This window comes from Echinops telfairi, unplaced genomic scaffold, assembly GCF_000313985.2.
Source record: "Echinops telfairi isolate 266 unplaced genomic scaffold, ASM31398v2 ScPeMD7_5868;HRSCAF=6743_1, whole genome shotgun sequence".
Taxonomy (NCBI): Eukaryota; Metazoa; Chordata; class Mammalia; order Afrosoricida; family Tenrecidae; genus Echinops; species Echinops telfairi.
The window spans coordinates 6,276,022-6,288,189 of NW_022109768.1; the positions used below are offsets into that span (position 1 = coordinate 6,276,022).

Sequence of the window (12,168 nt, forward strand, 5' to 3'; positions counted from 1 at the left end):
CATTTTTCCCCTCCCTCCCCGCTCCCCCCTCCCTCATGAGCCCTTGATAGTTTATAAATTGTTATTTTGTCATATCCATATAATGCCAATTTAATAGAAGAAAGTATTCTTGCATTGCGGGAGTACTTGAGTAGAGGCCCAATGTCCTTCTGCTACCTTAATACTAAACCTATAAATATAGCCACATAGATCTATTTCCCTGTCCTCATATATAAATATATTTTCATATGTACATGTCTTTATCTAGACCTCTCTAAATGCCCTTTGCCTCCCAGCTCTTTCCTCTATTTCCCTTGACTATCCTCCTGTCCCACTATCATGCTCAGTCCCCATCAGGGTTTTAGCAATTCCTCTTTGTAAATTTCACAGGTCTTTTTGTAAAAGTTCAACGACCGTGGTTAACATTGACCTATATTGACAGTTTAAGAAACTACATTTATAGATAAAGGTTACATATACAGGGTTCCCTCAAACAAAAGAATTTTTGTCAGTTCCCTTCCCTTCTGACTCAACAAACAAACAAACAAACACAACTTCAGACCAAATCCTCACCTTGCAGCTGTCTTTCCTAGTCTTAGTATCTCCAGTACAAATCATATCATCTTTGATGATTGGTTCCATATTTGGAAAAAAGGAACCGATTGGGTTGTAGATTTTTTCACATGCCTTGTGGTCTAAAATGGGCAATTCGACTTCCTGGAGAATGGAGTAGAAATCAGGACCTATAGAAATAAATAAGAAAGAAAGGCTACAAAGCTGTAAAGGTGTGGTTCACTATTCATTCACAATATATAGAAGAGTCTGGATGGGACACCCCCAAAGCAGAATACTATCACTTTCTAATCATCTCTGCTGATACAATTCATTCAAATTAATAGCTAATTCAAAACAATTTGCTTGCCTTTGGAATGCCTGAGGTTTTTCTAATGTACAAATGTGGGGCATTCCTAATGTTCTAAATAAAGAGTAGTCCTAATGAGTTCTGCTAGGCTAAGTCATGTGACATCTAAAACCATTTCTTTCTCTTTTTTTTTCTTTACCATTTCAGTTTCTGCTCACCAGTTTCTATCTTGTCTCAACTCCAACCTGGGGAAGAATTGACACAGCACTTTTCCATCAGATAAAAATACTAGATTGTCACCAACCTTACATTGATTAACTTACATTGATTAACTTCTAATTGGGAGAAATAACCCTACATTTCTATTGTTAGTATTTGTTCCCCAGCTATAGCTAGAACCCAGGCAGGATATCAGAGTAAATAAATATATAAATGTTTTTTAAAGATACACTTAATATCAATAGATTGATCTGGTTTCATTCCAAAGTATTGGCCACAGCAGTGATATGCCCAGAAAGTGAATGAGTAGGTACAAAAGGGCCCAGCATCTGTGTAAATTAACCCGTCTCACCTCCCCATTCCTGTGTTCTCCCCCATCCGGCCACCCAACAGGAGCTTGGAAGTGGCAAGTGCTCTTTGATAGAGGGTAAGCAGACAGGCAGGATGAGCGCCGTGAAACTGACTCGGGAAGACAGCTTTAACAAAGCAATGTCTGCAGTTTTTTCTCTGAAATTGGGGTGGATGACGACTTTGGACACATAGTATTGCCAGCTGTCACTTGAATGGTCTACTTTTACTGTGCCCAGCCATACAGTGAATGCAAAGCTGCTCCAGGACCTAAAGAGGAAGACAAGGAGAAGGAATTGGAACATGGTGTGTGCTTTCTCGGGGCCAGAGCTAGCTGCACATGGGCAATCCAGAAAGGAGGGGGCCAGATTGGTAATCAATGAAGGCGCTTCCATCTTGAATTATGAATGCTTTCCCTACTTTTCCTCCCTCCCGCCCTGACTACACTCTCTTGTCTATGGTTTCTATGGTCACCAGTCCCCGTCCGTGACCCGGGGTTTATTCTGCACGCTCCCCTGGGCATTTTCACTTACCTCTCCTATTTCCCAGGGGTTCGCCATTACCAATATGCTCAATTTTCACCGTTCCTTATCACCTGTTCTGCCAGAGTTATACCTATTCACCACTTACACCATCAAGAAGCTAGGTCAGACTTAGGAAATACATGAAATAGAAATGAATAGGAAACAGTTCTCTGCCCCACCACCGTGAATTCACTCTGTCCAGTCTGTTGCTTACAATCCGTGTAGTTCTTTCTCGGTAGCACCTGCCCCCAGTATTTTAGGTCAGGAGTTACTGTGTATATTCTTGTGACTTTATAAATAAGCATTAATCACATTAGGTATGGTGATTTCACTTCTTGTAAAACTTTCTGCTTCTCATGGAGTTAATAGTGTATGGGTCTCATTAGTTTGCCTTTTTAGTATTCTTTATTAAAAATCAAACAGATCCAAATTCATTGCCATTGAGCTAATTTCGACTCACAGCAGTCTCCTGTGTTACAGAGTAGAACTAACTCCAAAGGGTTTCCTTGGCTATAATCTTGATGAATGCAGATCTCAAGGTTTTTATTCCCAAGTACCACTGGAGAGGTTTCAAACCACCAACATGAAGCCGTGTGTGTCACCCAGGGACCTTTGGTATTCTACATATTAAGACAAAAATAAGCTCACTGCCACCAAGTCAATTCATAGTGACCCCATAGGACAGAGTAGAACTGCCCCTGTTGGTTTCCAACGCTGTAAATCTTTGTGGGAACAGCGTCATCTTGCTCCTGCAGAGTGGCTGGTAGGTTCGCACAGCTGACCTTGCAGTTCGCAGCTCAACATGTAACCCACTCTGCCACGGAGGCTTCTTTTGGTATACTATATCTGAAACAAAATTCATGGCCATTAAGTTGATTCTGACTAACACCGACCCCTCCAGACAGAATAGAACTGCTCCTGTGGGTTTTCAAGAACATAAATGTTTACAGGAACAGAGAGCCTCGTCTTTCTCTTGAGGATTGGCTAGTGGTTTTGAACTACTGACCTTGAGGTTAGCAACACAACTTGTAATCCACTATACCAGCAAGGCCTCTCGGTATTCTACATACCCATCGTCAAGCCATCATCCATTCCCCACACTGTCCTCCTGAGTAGTAAATTTGCTCTCAAGATTCAGACGTTCTATGAGTACGATCTTTTTTGGAGACCTCCATTCACTTTTTCCAAGGAGGCTTGGTGGCATCAGGGGTAAGTGTTGGGCTGCTAATCCAAAAGTTACTAGTTGAAAAGCGCCAGCTCCCCCTCAGGAGAAAGAGGCATTCCACTCCATAAAGACTTACAGCTTCAGAAACCCACCCTGCCCTATGGGGTTGCTCTCAGTCAGAATCAATTCAATAGCAGTGAGTGAGTGAGCTTGAGACCCACTGGCCTGAACTATCTTCGTGCCACTTTTCTGTAAGCTTTTCTTTGAGAGTCTGTCTCTTCTGTGGTGTAGACCTTCTTTCTGGAATCCCATGCGCTCCTGGTTGCCTGCGCCTCTTCTTTTTGGTGAGGCACACTCTTCTGGGGCTTCCTGAGAAGTTGGTCGGAGTGGTAGCATGCTTGCTGCTTTACATATCTGAAAGTGTTTTAATTCTACCCCACACGGGATGGATGTGTGTTAGGTAGAATTCTAGGTTGGAAAAGCCTTTTTCCACAGTGTTTTGAAGTTATTTTGCCATTTTCTTTGAGCTGTCGGTGTTGCTATGAAAAAGGTCTGGCAGTTTGACCACTGCGTGTGCCCATCGTGGACTGGAGAGTAGCAAATTCCCCTGAAACCTAGGGGCTTGGAACGTAATTTCTCTTCCCTGGGTCAAGAGTCAGGTGCAACTTCTGAGTCAGGTACCTCTAACTCAGAATTCCTCATGAAGTGGTAGTCAAGGTCGGGCCAAAGGCTCACCTCAAGGCTTGACTGAGGGTGAGTTACATCCCTACTCACGTGACTCTTGATAGGCCTTGGGCTTTCTCTGACTGTGGGCTGTAGACATCAATTCTCTACTACGTGGGCCTCTTCACAGGGCCACTAACCACATGGCAGTGTTGGCTCAGAGAGATAGTTGTTTGTGATGCAGAAGAGCTTAGAACAAATTGTTGCATTGAATTTTGAGATGATTTTCAAAAAATAACAAAAGCATGTGACATAGTGCCTCTCTGTATTTTCTTTTTCTGCTTTTATGCCGTAGGAGCTCCTAGAGTTGAAGGGGGTGGAGAAAATGACATGAGGGCCAAATCAGACCAAATCCAACCACCCAAGTCCAATTGCCACAGTGCTGATGTTAGACATGCCTCTACCCGCCATCTTTCTTTTACCCCATTCCGACACCAACCGTTCCTCCATGACACTCGACTTTTCTGTTAGATTTGATAATTTGTTGTATTGGCCACACAGAACTCACAGATAACACTCAAATTTATGGAGGTTTATTCGGGAGCTGAATCAGTTACCATAAATCGGGATCAGCAAACAGTAAGGCTGAAGTCATTGGTCTAGATTGGTGCCTCCCCTCAGCCAGCAGCCCTGCCTCTCTTGATCCTCAGCTTGTCAGCCACATGAACTGCCCCCAGAAAGTCAACCCGCAGCTCGGCCTCACACACTCTGTAGTCTCTTGTGGTGTTGTGAGAAATGTTGTCTACCCTCAGATACTAATACTGTCTCAATACCTCTTGGTAACTGGTCGGTTGGTAAACCTTCCGGCTTGAATTATACTCTGATGGGTCTCCAGAGATAGAACTAGGACAAACCATCTTATCCCATATGAAGTTACTGATGGGAAATCACAAGTGTTTACTGATGAACAAGAAATCCAACTCAAGAAATCCAATCCTTCTAAATAAACCCAAGGCTTCTGTGTTAGACCAGGTTGACTAGAGAGACAAATCCAGGGACTCTCCTGTGTGTAAGAGAGAGCTTTATATCAAAGGTTAATTGTATATCAAGAGAACATCCCATCCCAGTCCAGATCAAGTACATAAATCTGAGATTAGCCCATAAACCCAATACTAGTCAAAATAAATAAATGACCCAATACTAGTCCATGACTATCTCTTCACACTCATGCAGCCACATGCAATGATGCACGATGCAGGAGGATCCAGGCTGGTGGGTGAAAAGTCTTGTGGATCCAGTGGCGGTGACAGCATCTCCAGGGCTCTTACAGGTCTCAGTGTGGATCCACATGGCTTGTCAACAGGCTGGTGAAAGCAGAGAGAGTGTGGCTGCCTCCAAGGAGAAAGAGAGGAAGTTCCCAGAATCCTCATGAGAAGGCCACACCCACAAAGAGGCATCACTAGGCTGTGACCTGATTGACAGGCTAGACTCCACCCCTACACTTATTTATCAAGTTGACACAACACCACAATGAACTTATGTAACTGCCACAGCTTCATTAGCCAATTTACAGCGCCCAGGCCTCAGAGACAAAATGGGCTGGTGCAGAACATTATATATTCCCTAGTTCTCGATTCCCTCCCCTGGCTCCTCATTGGCTGAGTCCTTTCTGGTTAACAATCTTTCCCACCTATCACCTATCATTTATAATTCCTACCTGGAGCACGGTGCAGGTTCTCTCCCCTTTCCCTTGATTAATCTGATGAACATGATCTCCATCCATTCCCCACATCAGCTATCAGTTTATGCTTTGGCTACTTAGTAACTTCTTGGCCTTTTGTTCCCTTAATTGCTAAAGATGGATCTGTTTAGGATTTATTTCTCACGATGTCAGCTCTGAGGAGCCTCTGCTCTGGTGCCTCTGGTCTTGGTGTGGCAGTCTTTGCTGTCTGTGCCACTTAAATGTGCTCTCCTGGTAGCTCTGCTTTCTTTGTGGTCCTGGGAATTCTCTCTTACTGCTTCTGAGATAGGAGGGGCTGGGTGGTGTACTGGTTATGTGATGCAAGGTTAATACTCCCCATAGAGAGTTACAGTCTCAGTATTGCACAGGGGCAGTTCTAACTGGTTCTATAGGTCACTATGAGTCAAAATCAACTTGATGGCAATACGTTTGTTTTCTTGAGCTTGGTTTCTGAGATACCTCATTCTTATACCTATTCCTTCCCTCTGTTAGTGTTTTACACACTTCTTTTTTTAAAGATCATTTTATTGGGGGCTCTCACAGCTCTTATAATAATCCATACATCAATTGTATCAAGCACATTTGTACATGTGTTGCCATCATTATTTTCTAAACATTTACTTTCTATTTGAGCAGTTGGTATTAGCTCCTCTTTTTTCCCTCCCAACCCCCCTTCCACCCTGGTGACCTCTTAAAAAATTATAAATTATTTTTATTTTCATATCTTACACCAACCGCTGTCTCCCTTACCCCATGGTTTCTGTTGTTTGTCTCCCTGGGGGGGAAGGTGAGGCCACGTGTCAATCATTGCTATCAGTTCCCCCTTCTTCCCCTCCTTCCCCCACCTTCCGCCTACTTTCCTGGTATCGCTACTCCCATTTCTGTTCCAGAGGGGTTTATCTGACCTGGAATCCATGTGGAGTAAGCTCGTATCTGTACCTGTGTCCATGTTCCTGTCTAGTCTGCAGTGAAAGGCAGGGCTGGGGTCATGATAGTGGGGGGTGAGAAATCCTCATGGAACCAGAGAAATATTGGGTGTTTCATTGCTGCTCTCACACACTCTTTGCCCCACCACCACTTTTAGCAGAAGTGATGAAATCATGGATACTTCACATGGACCTAGATTTCCTTTTGCCCTCCCTTCATTTGTCTATTGGTTTATCCATGAAGTCCTGTGGGTGTTTATTGAGAAACTAGCTACTTGCTAGACCCTAGGTACAACTCACGATGTTATGCAGTGTGCTGCGGTCAGGATCCACTGGTCACTGATGAGGGAACCACCACAGACGTGGTCCATGCCCAGGCGTATGCTGACCTGCCAAGGCCAGCGCCCCTTGACAGCATCCTGCCCACCGATGATGCGGCTTGTGAATGTTGGTCGTCCACACACTAGAGAAAGAGGAGAGAGGGAAACGTGGAAATCTGGGTGTTTCCGTCTTCTGGTCCCCTCTCCCCAGAACAAGAGCTCCTTGGTGTTTCGTCGCTCCCCACTCCTGACAACCTCCTGTGTTATTACTGCAGAGCAGTGTTTTCTTGACAGCACTCTTTGGAGCAGGTCACCAGATCTTTCTTGTGTGACATGGCTGGGTGGGTTTGAACCGCCAACCTTTAATAGTCTCCAAGTGCAAACCGTTTGACCTCTTACCTTCCCACCATCCCCAAACTCCCATCTATTCCCAGAACCTATCCTCCATGCCCCATCCAGTTCCAGGTCCAAACCCAGGGGCTCCTGGACCCAAGTTGAGACCACTCACCAGATTGCAGATACTCATTATTGGCAGATGCATTTGACTGAGACCCTAAGAAAAACACATTGAGTTATTGATATAAAACACATCTTCTGGCTACATTCATTCAACAACGAGGCTTCCATTTCTTTAAATTCCTTGGATTGGTATCAAAGGGCAGATTCTTATAAATGTCAGCCCATTAGTAGGCATCTTGATACGTATAAGCCTACCTGCTTCTTTAGCGACATGTGCAAACTGTGGTTTAATTGCCTGATGATTCAAGCTTGTCATTAGGAGTTTCGGGTATGTTCCAACTCAGATTTGAACTCATTGTCATGGAGTTGATTCTGGTGCATAGTGGCCATGTAGGACAGGGTAGACCTGCTCCTGTGGGCTTCTGAGATTGTAAGTCTTTATGGGAGTAGAAAGCCTCATCCTTTCTCCCATGGAGAGTGGCTAGGGGTTTTAAACTGCTGACTTTGTGGTTAGCACTCCTACCATTTAACCCACTACCCCACCAGGGCTCCCATGATATGTGTAAATAAAATGCTGTCCTCAGGAGCTTTGGAGGTGTATACATAGTTTGTTACCTTGTGCCATTTCTTTAATGGCATTTTGCAGTATTTGTATATTTTGCCTTGTTATTTACTCTCTACCTACCTTGCTTTTAAATCAGGGTTGGCTACAAGATTGATGAACAGATTTATGTCTGAACACACTGGATTCAGTCTATACTTTTGACTTCCTCATCCTAGAAGGCTCTTTTCCTCTTCGCTAACTTAAGCATTACCTTCAAGCTTGTGTACAAGTGACTCTACTGAGGCCATCCTCACTGTTGCTGTTAAGTTCTGACTTATAGTGATCTAATGTACAGCAAAATGAGACACAGCTGTGTCCTGCTCCATCCTGTTTTAGAGTACAAACACAACCTCGATCTCAAATACAATTTAAGGAGAACCTTTATTAAGTGTTAAAAAGGACAAAGACACAGGTACCGGATGCTGTGTAGTTACATAATTTCATGTCAACTTGAAGATATATAAAAGTGTAGGGGCGGAGTCTAGCCTATCAATCAGGCCACAGTGCCTGATGATACCTCCTTGTGACCATGACCTCATAAGGAGGGCCCTGGGAATCTTCCTCCTACCCACCCCCACTGCCTTCTCCTTCGTGCTGGTGAGCCACTCTGAAACCTGCCAGAGCCCTGGAGATGCATCCACTCCATTGGATCCACAAGACTTTGCACCCACTGGCCTGTGATCTTCCTGCATTCTGCATCATAGCATGTGGTTCTTGAGACTGAAGAGGGACTTACAGACTGGTATTGGACTTACGGACTTAATTTGGGCTGGGCTGGGCTGTTTTCCTGGCATACAATTACTTCTTGATATAAATGTTTCTTGCACATATATGAGTATACTGGATTTGTTTCTCTAGTCAACCCAGCCATTAGCATGACATCTATGGATTCTAGTCACAACACCAGTTAGATAGGCATGGACGAAAGGGTACTATCACAGATTCATGATTGGTGGCAGGTCAACATATCACAGTGACAGGTGAGATTACAGGAGCAGGAACAGGATCATGATTAGGACATACACATTGTTAGACAGAAGGGCTTTCACGATTGGTCTGACCAAGGCAATCAGGGCTCAACTGATATGGTATGAGTCATGACCCTGCAGCCCCTTGTACTGCCCCAGTACAGTGACCCAGTATGGGTTAAGGACCCACCTAGGCAAGCCTCTAAGTGACTGGCCCTCCCTGGGCTGCCCAGAGGGTTGGAGGTGATCCACTTTCCAAGGAATTCTACCCAAGGGCAAGATTATCTACATCCTTGGTTGATGAACAAAAATAATTCAATGGAGGCTTAATTTATGTGGGGAACCTTCAAATGGATTTTGGGGTGTCACTGCCATCCATATAGCCATTTGCAAACTGGGGTGCACTGCATTTAAGTTCACATACAATCCTCACATTTGCTGTTTGATCGCATTGTTGAACCCACTTCATTAGTTCATCTCATTGAGTGTCTGCTTATTTTTTTTGCTGACTCTTTCTCTACCAAGTCTGTTCTTTTCTATTAGAAAAAAGAACTACTAATAGATGGCTTAAATATGTGAGATTAAAGTCTTGGCATCCTCACCTCCAAAGAGCCTTCTGGCTGGACTTCTCCCAAGGCAGGTTTGTTTGTTCTTCAGGCAGTCCATGGTACTTTCCACGTTCTTCTCCAGCACTGTCATTCAGATGTGGCAATCCTCCTGCCATTGTCCAACATTCATGTGAGGCAACTGAAAACACCACGGCTTGGGTCAAGTGCACTTTAGTCTTCAAAGTGACATCCTTGCTCTTTAACACTTGAAGAGATCTCATTCATCCAGAGCAACTGTCTTTTGATTTCATTTTTTATTAAGTTTTGCTGACATATCTTACCCATTCCAATATGTTCATACACATACAATTCTGTTGTTCAATCCCATCTGTGGGGTTATGTAATCAGCAATGCTGTCAGCTCCCCTTCCTTGCCCCCCTCCCATTTCCTGTGCCCTCAGGGACCCATTACTCCCGTCACAGTCTCTGATGGGTCATCTATCTTGACTTTCATGTACCAAGCGATCTTAAATATACAAATGAACACTAGAAAATATAATGTGGTTGATGAGGTAACACATAAAAACGTTACTAGTAAGGAGAGGAAATATTCAAGAACTAGAGTATAGTTAAGTGGTTCATCAGTATCATACTGCACCCTGGCTTTATCATCCATTCCGTGTGGCCCTTCTGACAGGGACTGTCCAATTATCTTGCAGGTGGATTTGGGGTCTCCATTGAATCCACGCCCCTTCACATCGAGTTGGTTGTGTTTTTGAACTTCTGATACCTCTTCCCTTTAATACCTCATGATTACACAGGCTGGTGTGTTTGTTCCATGTGGGCTTGTTGCTTCCCTGGTCTTTTGATTTCTTTTATTATTATTAAATCATTTTATTAGGCACTGTTACAGCTCTTATCACAGTCCATACTTCCATCCATTGTGTCAAGCACCTTTGTACATATGTTGCCATCATCATTTTCTTTTTTTCCCCCTTATAGTGCTCTCTCCATTTAAAAAAAAAATCATGTTATTGGGGGCTCATACAACTCTTATCACAATCCATACATACATCCATTGTGTCAAGCACATTTGTACATTTGTTGCCTTCATGATTTTCAAAACATTTTCTTTCTACTTGAGCCCTCGGTATCAGCTCATCCCCCCCCCGCCCCTGAACCCTAGATAATTTATAAATTATTATTTTTTCAACGTCTTACACTGACTGCTATCTCCCCCCACTTTTCTGTTGTCCGTCCCCCTGAGAGGGGGTTATATGTAGATCATTGTGATTGATTCCCACTTTCTCCCCTCTTTTGATTTCTTGACTGCTGTTTCCATGAGCATTGATTGTGGTTCCAAGCAAGGTGAGATCCTTGGAAAATTTAGTCTTTTCTTCATGTATCATGATGTTATCTATTGGTCTATTGTGAGGATTTTGGTCTTTACATTGAGTTGTAATCCATACTGAAGGTTGTAGTCCTTGATCGGCATCAGTAAGTACTTCAAGTCCTCCTTGCTTTCAGCAAGCAAGGTTGTATAATCTATCCGATTGTTAGTAAGCCTTCCTCCAATCTTGATAGCCATTCTTCTTCATCTCATCCAGCCTTTCTGATCACTTGCTCAGCACATAGATTGAATAAGTACAGTGAGAGGATACAACCCTGATGACACCATCCCAGCTCACCACGCTCAGAAACAGCTTCCACTTAGTGAAGTGTTGTGTTCCTCTATGTGATGCTGTTTCTTGTGACGGCACACATGTAACAAAACATTTCAAACTTTTTGCGTGTAAAATTCAGAGACATTAATTATATTCTCTGCATTGCGCAGCAGTCACCTCGGTCCATTTTCAAACGTTTTCATCACTTTGAACAGAAATGTCGTTCCCTTATAACACACACACACACACACACACAGTCTCCTCCTCTCACACATGCAGGGATATTTCACGCGAGGGGCATCATGTTTCGGTGTCCATTCCTACACTCGGCATGTTGTTCCGAGGTTCCTCCGTGGCCGCTGCAGCCGAGCTCCATGCCCTTTGTCGCTGACCCCTACTCCGTGGTATGCCAGGTCCCATCTCTCAGACACGAGGCCGCCTCCGTCCCTCCCGCCTCCGCCCAGGGCCTACCTGCGGCGCCCAGCAGAAGGGGCAGAAGGCAGGCCCACAGAGCAGGGCCCATGCCTGGGATCGCAGGATTCTGCTTTCGGGACCCAGCCCCTTCCCCCCAGGGGGAAGCCGGTCTGGGAACCTGGGAGGAGCCCGCAGGACCAGCTGCTGCTTTTCCACAGATTCGTCCGCTTCACCCAACCTGCCCCTTAGCCTTCACCCCGCAGGCCGACACCGAGGGGCTAGACGGTAGGGTTGCAGCTGCAGGACCCAGAGGGAGGTGCTGCCGCCTACAGCGCCCCCTGCTGTCGTGGGGGAGCTGGGTGTCCGTGTGTCGCAATGTGAGGAGGGGCACGGTGAGAGGGTTCTGGAATGAGCAGGCCCCTGTCTCTCGCAAAAGACCGAAGAGGGAAGGAACCCGGGACCTGCCTACTTGTTGGTCATTTCTTGGTTTTCTTCTTGTTATAATTCGAGCCACAGAGTCAGCCCCCTGCAAGCTGGGGCTCCTGAGCGATAGGCTCGAGTTCAGGGGCGTGTGCATTACTGGGGAGCAGCCTGGGGAAAGGACTGGGGGTGACTGCGGGCCGTGTGTAATCGGATGCATGCATTACCGCACGGTGGGGGTCGGCCACATGGGGTGGCTCTTGAGTTAGTGGAGTCAGCTGTCAACTGACAGCTGCCAACACTGCTATGTGCGAAGAGATTGAGTGCTTCAGTCCTGGAACGGGG

At 45.0% G+C, this 12,168-nt stretch overlaps 1 protein-coding gene across 1 annotated transcript in view; it reads right to left on the minus strand.

Annotated features, from left to right (window-relative positions):
- The window catches only part of PRSS48 (serine protease 48), an 11,414-nt gene extending 4,120 nt beyond the window's left edge, over nucleotides 1-7,294 (minus strand). Inside the window, exons 1-4 of the mRNA XM_045295838.1 lie at nucleotides 7,256-7,294; nucleotides 6,728-6,890; nucleotides 1,413-1,678; nucleotides 553-722 (exon numbers count right to left, since the gene is read on the minus strand). Of these exons, the coding sequence (XP_045151773.1) occupies nucleotides 553-722; nucleotides 1,413-1,678; nucleotides 6,728-6,798 (507 nt within the window). The 5' untranslated portion in view covers nucleotides 6,799-6,890; nucleotides 7,256-7,294. The remainder of the gene's footprint in view (nucleotides 1-552; nucleotides 723-1,412; nucleotides 1,679-6,727; nucleotides 6,891-7,255) is intronic.
- Between the last annotated feature and the right edge of the window lie 4,874 nt (nucleotides 7,295-12,168).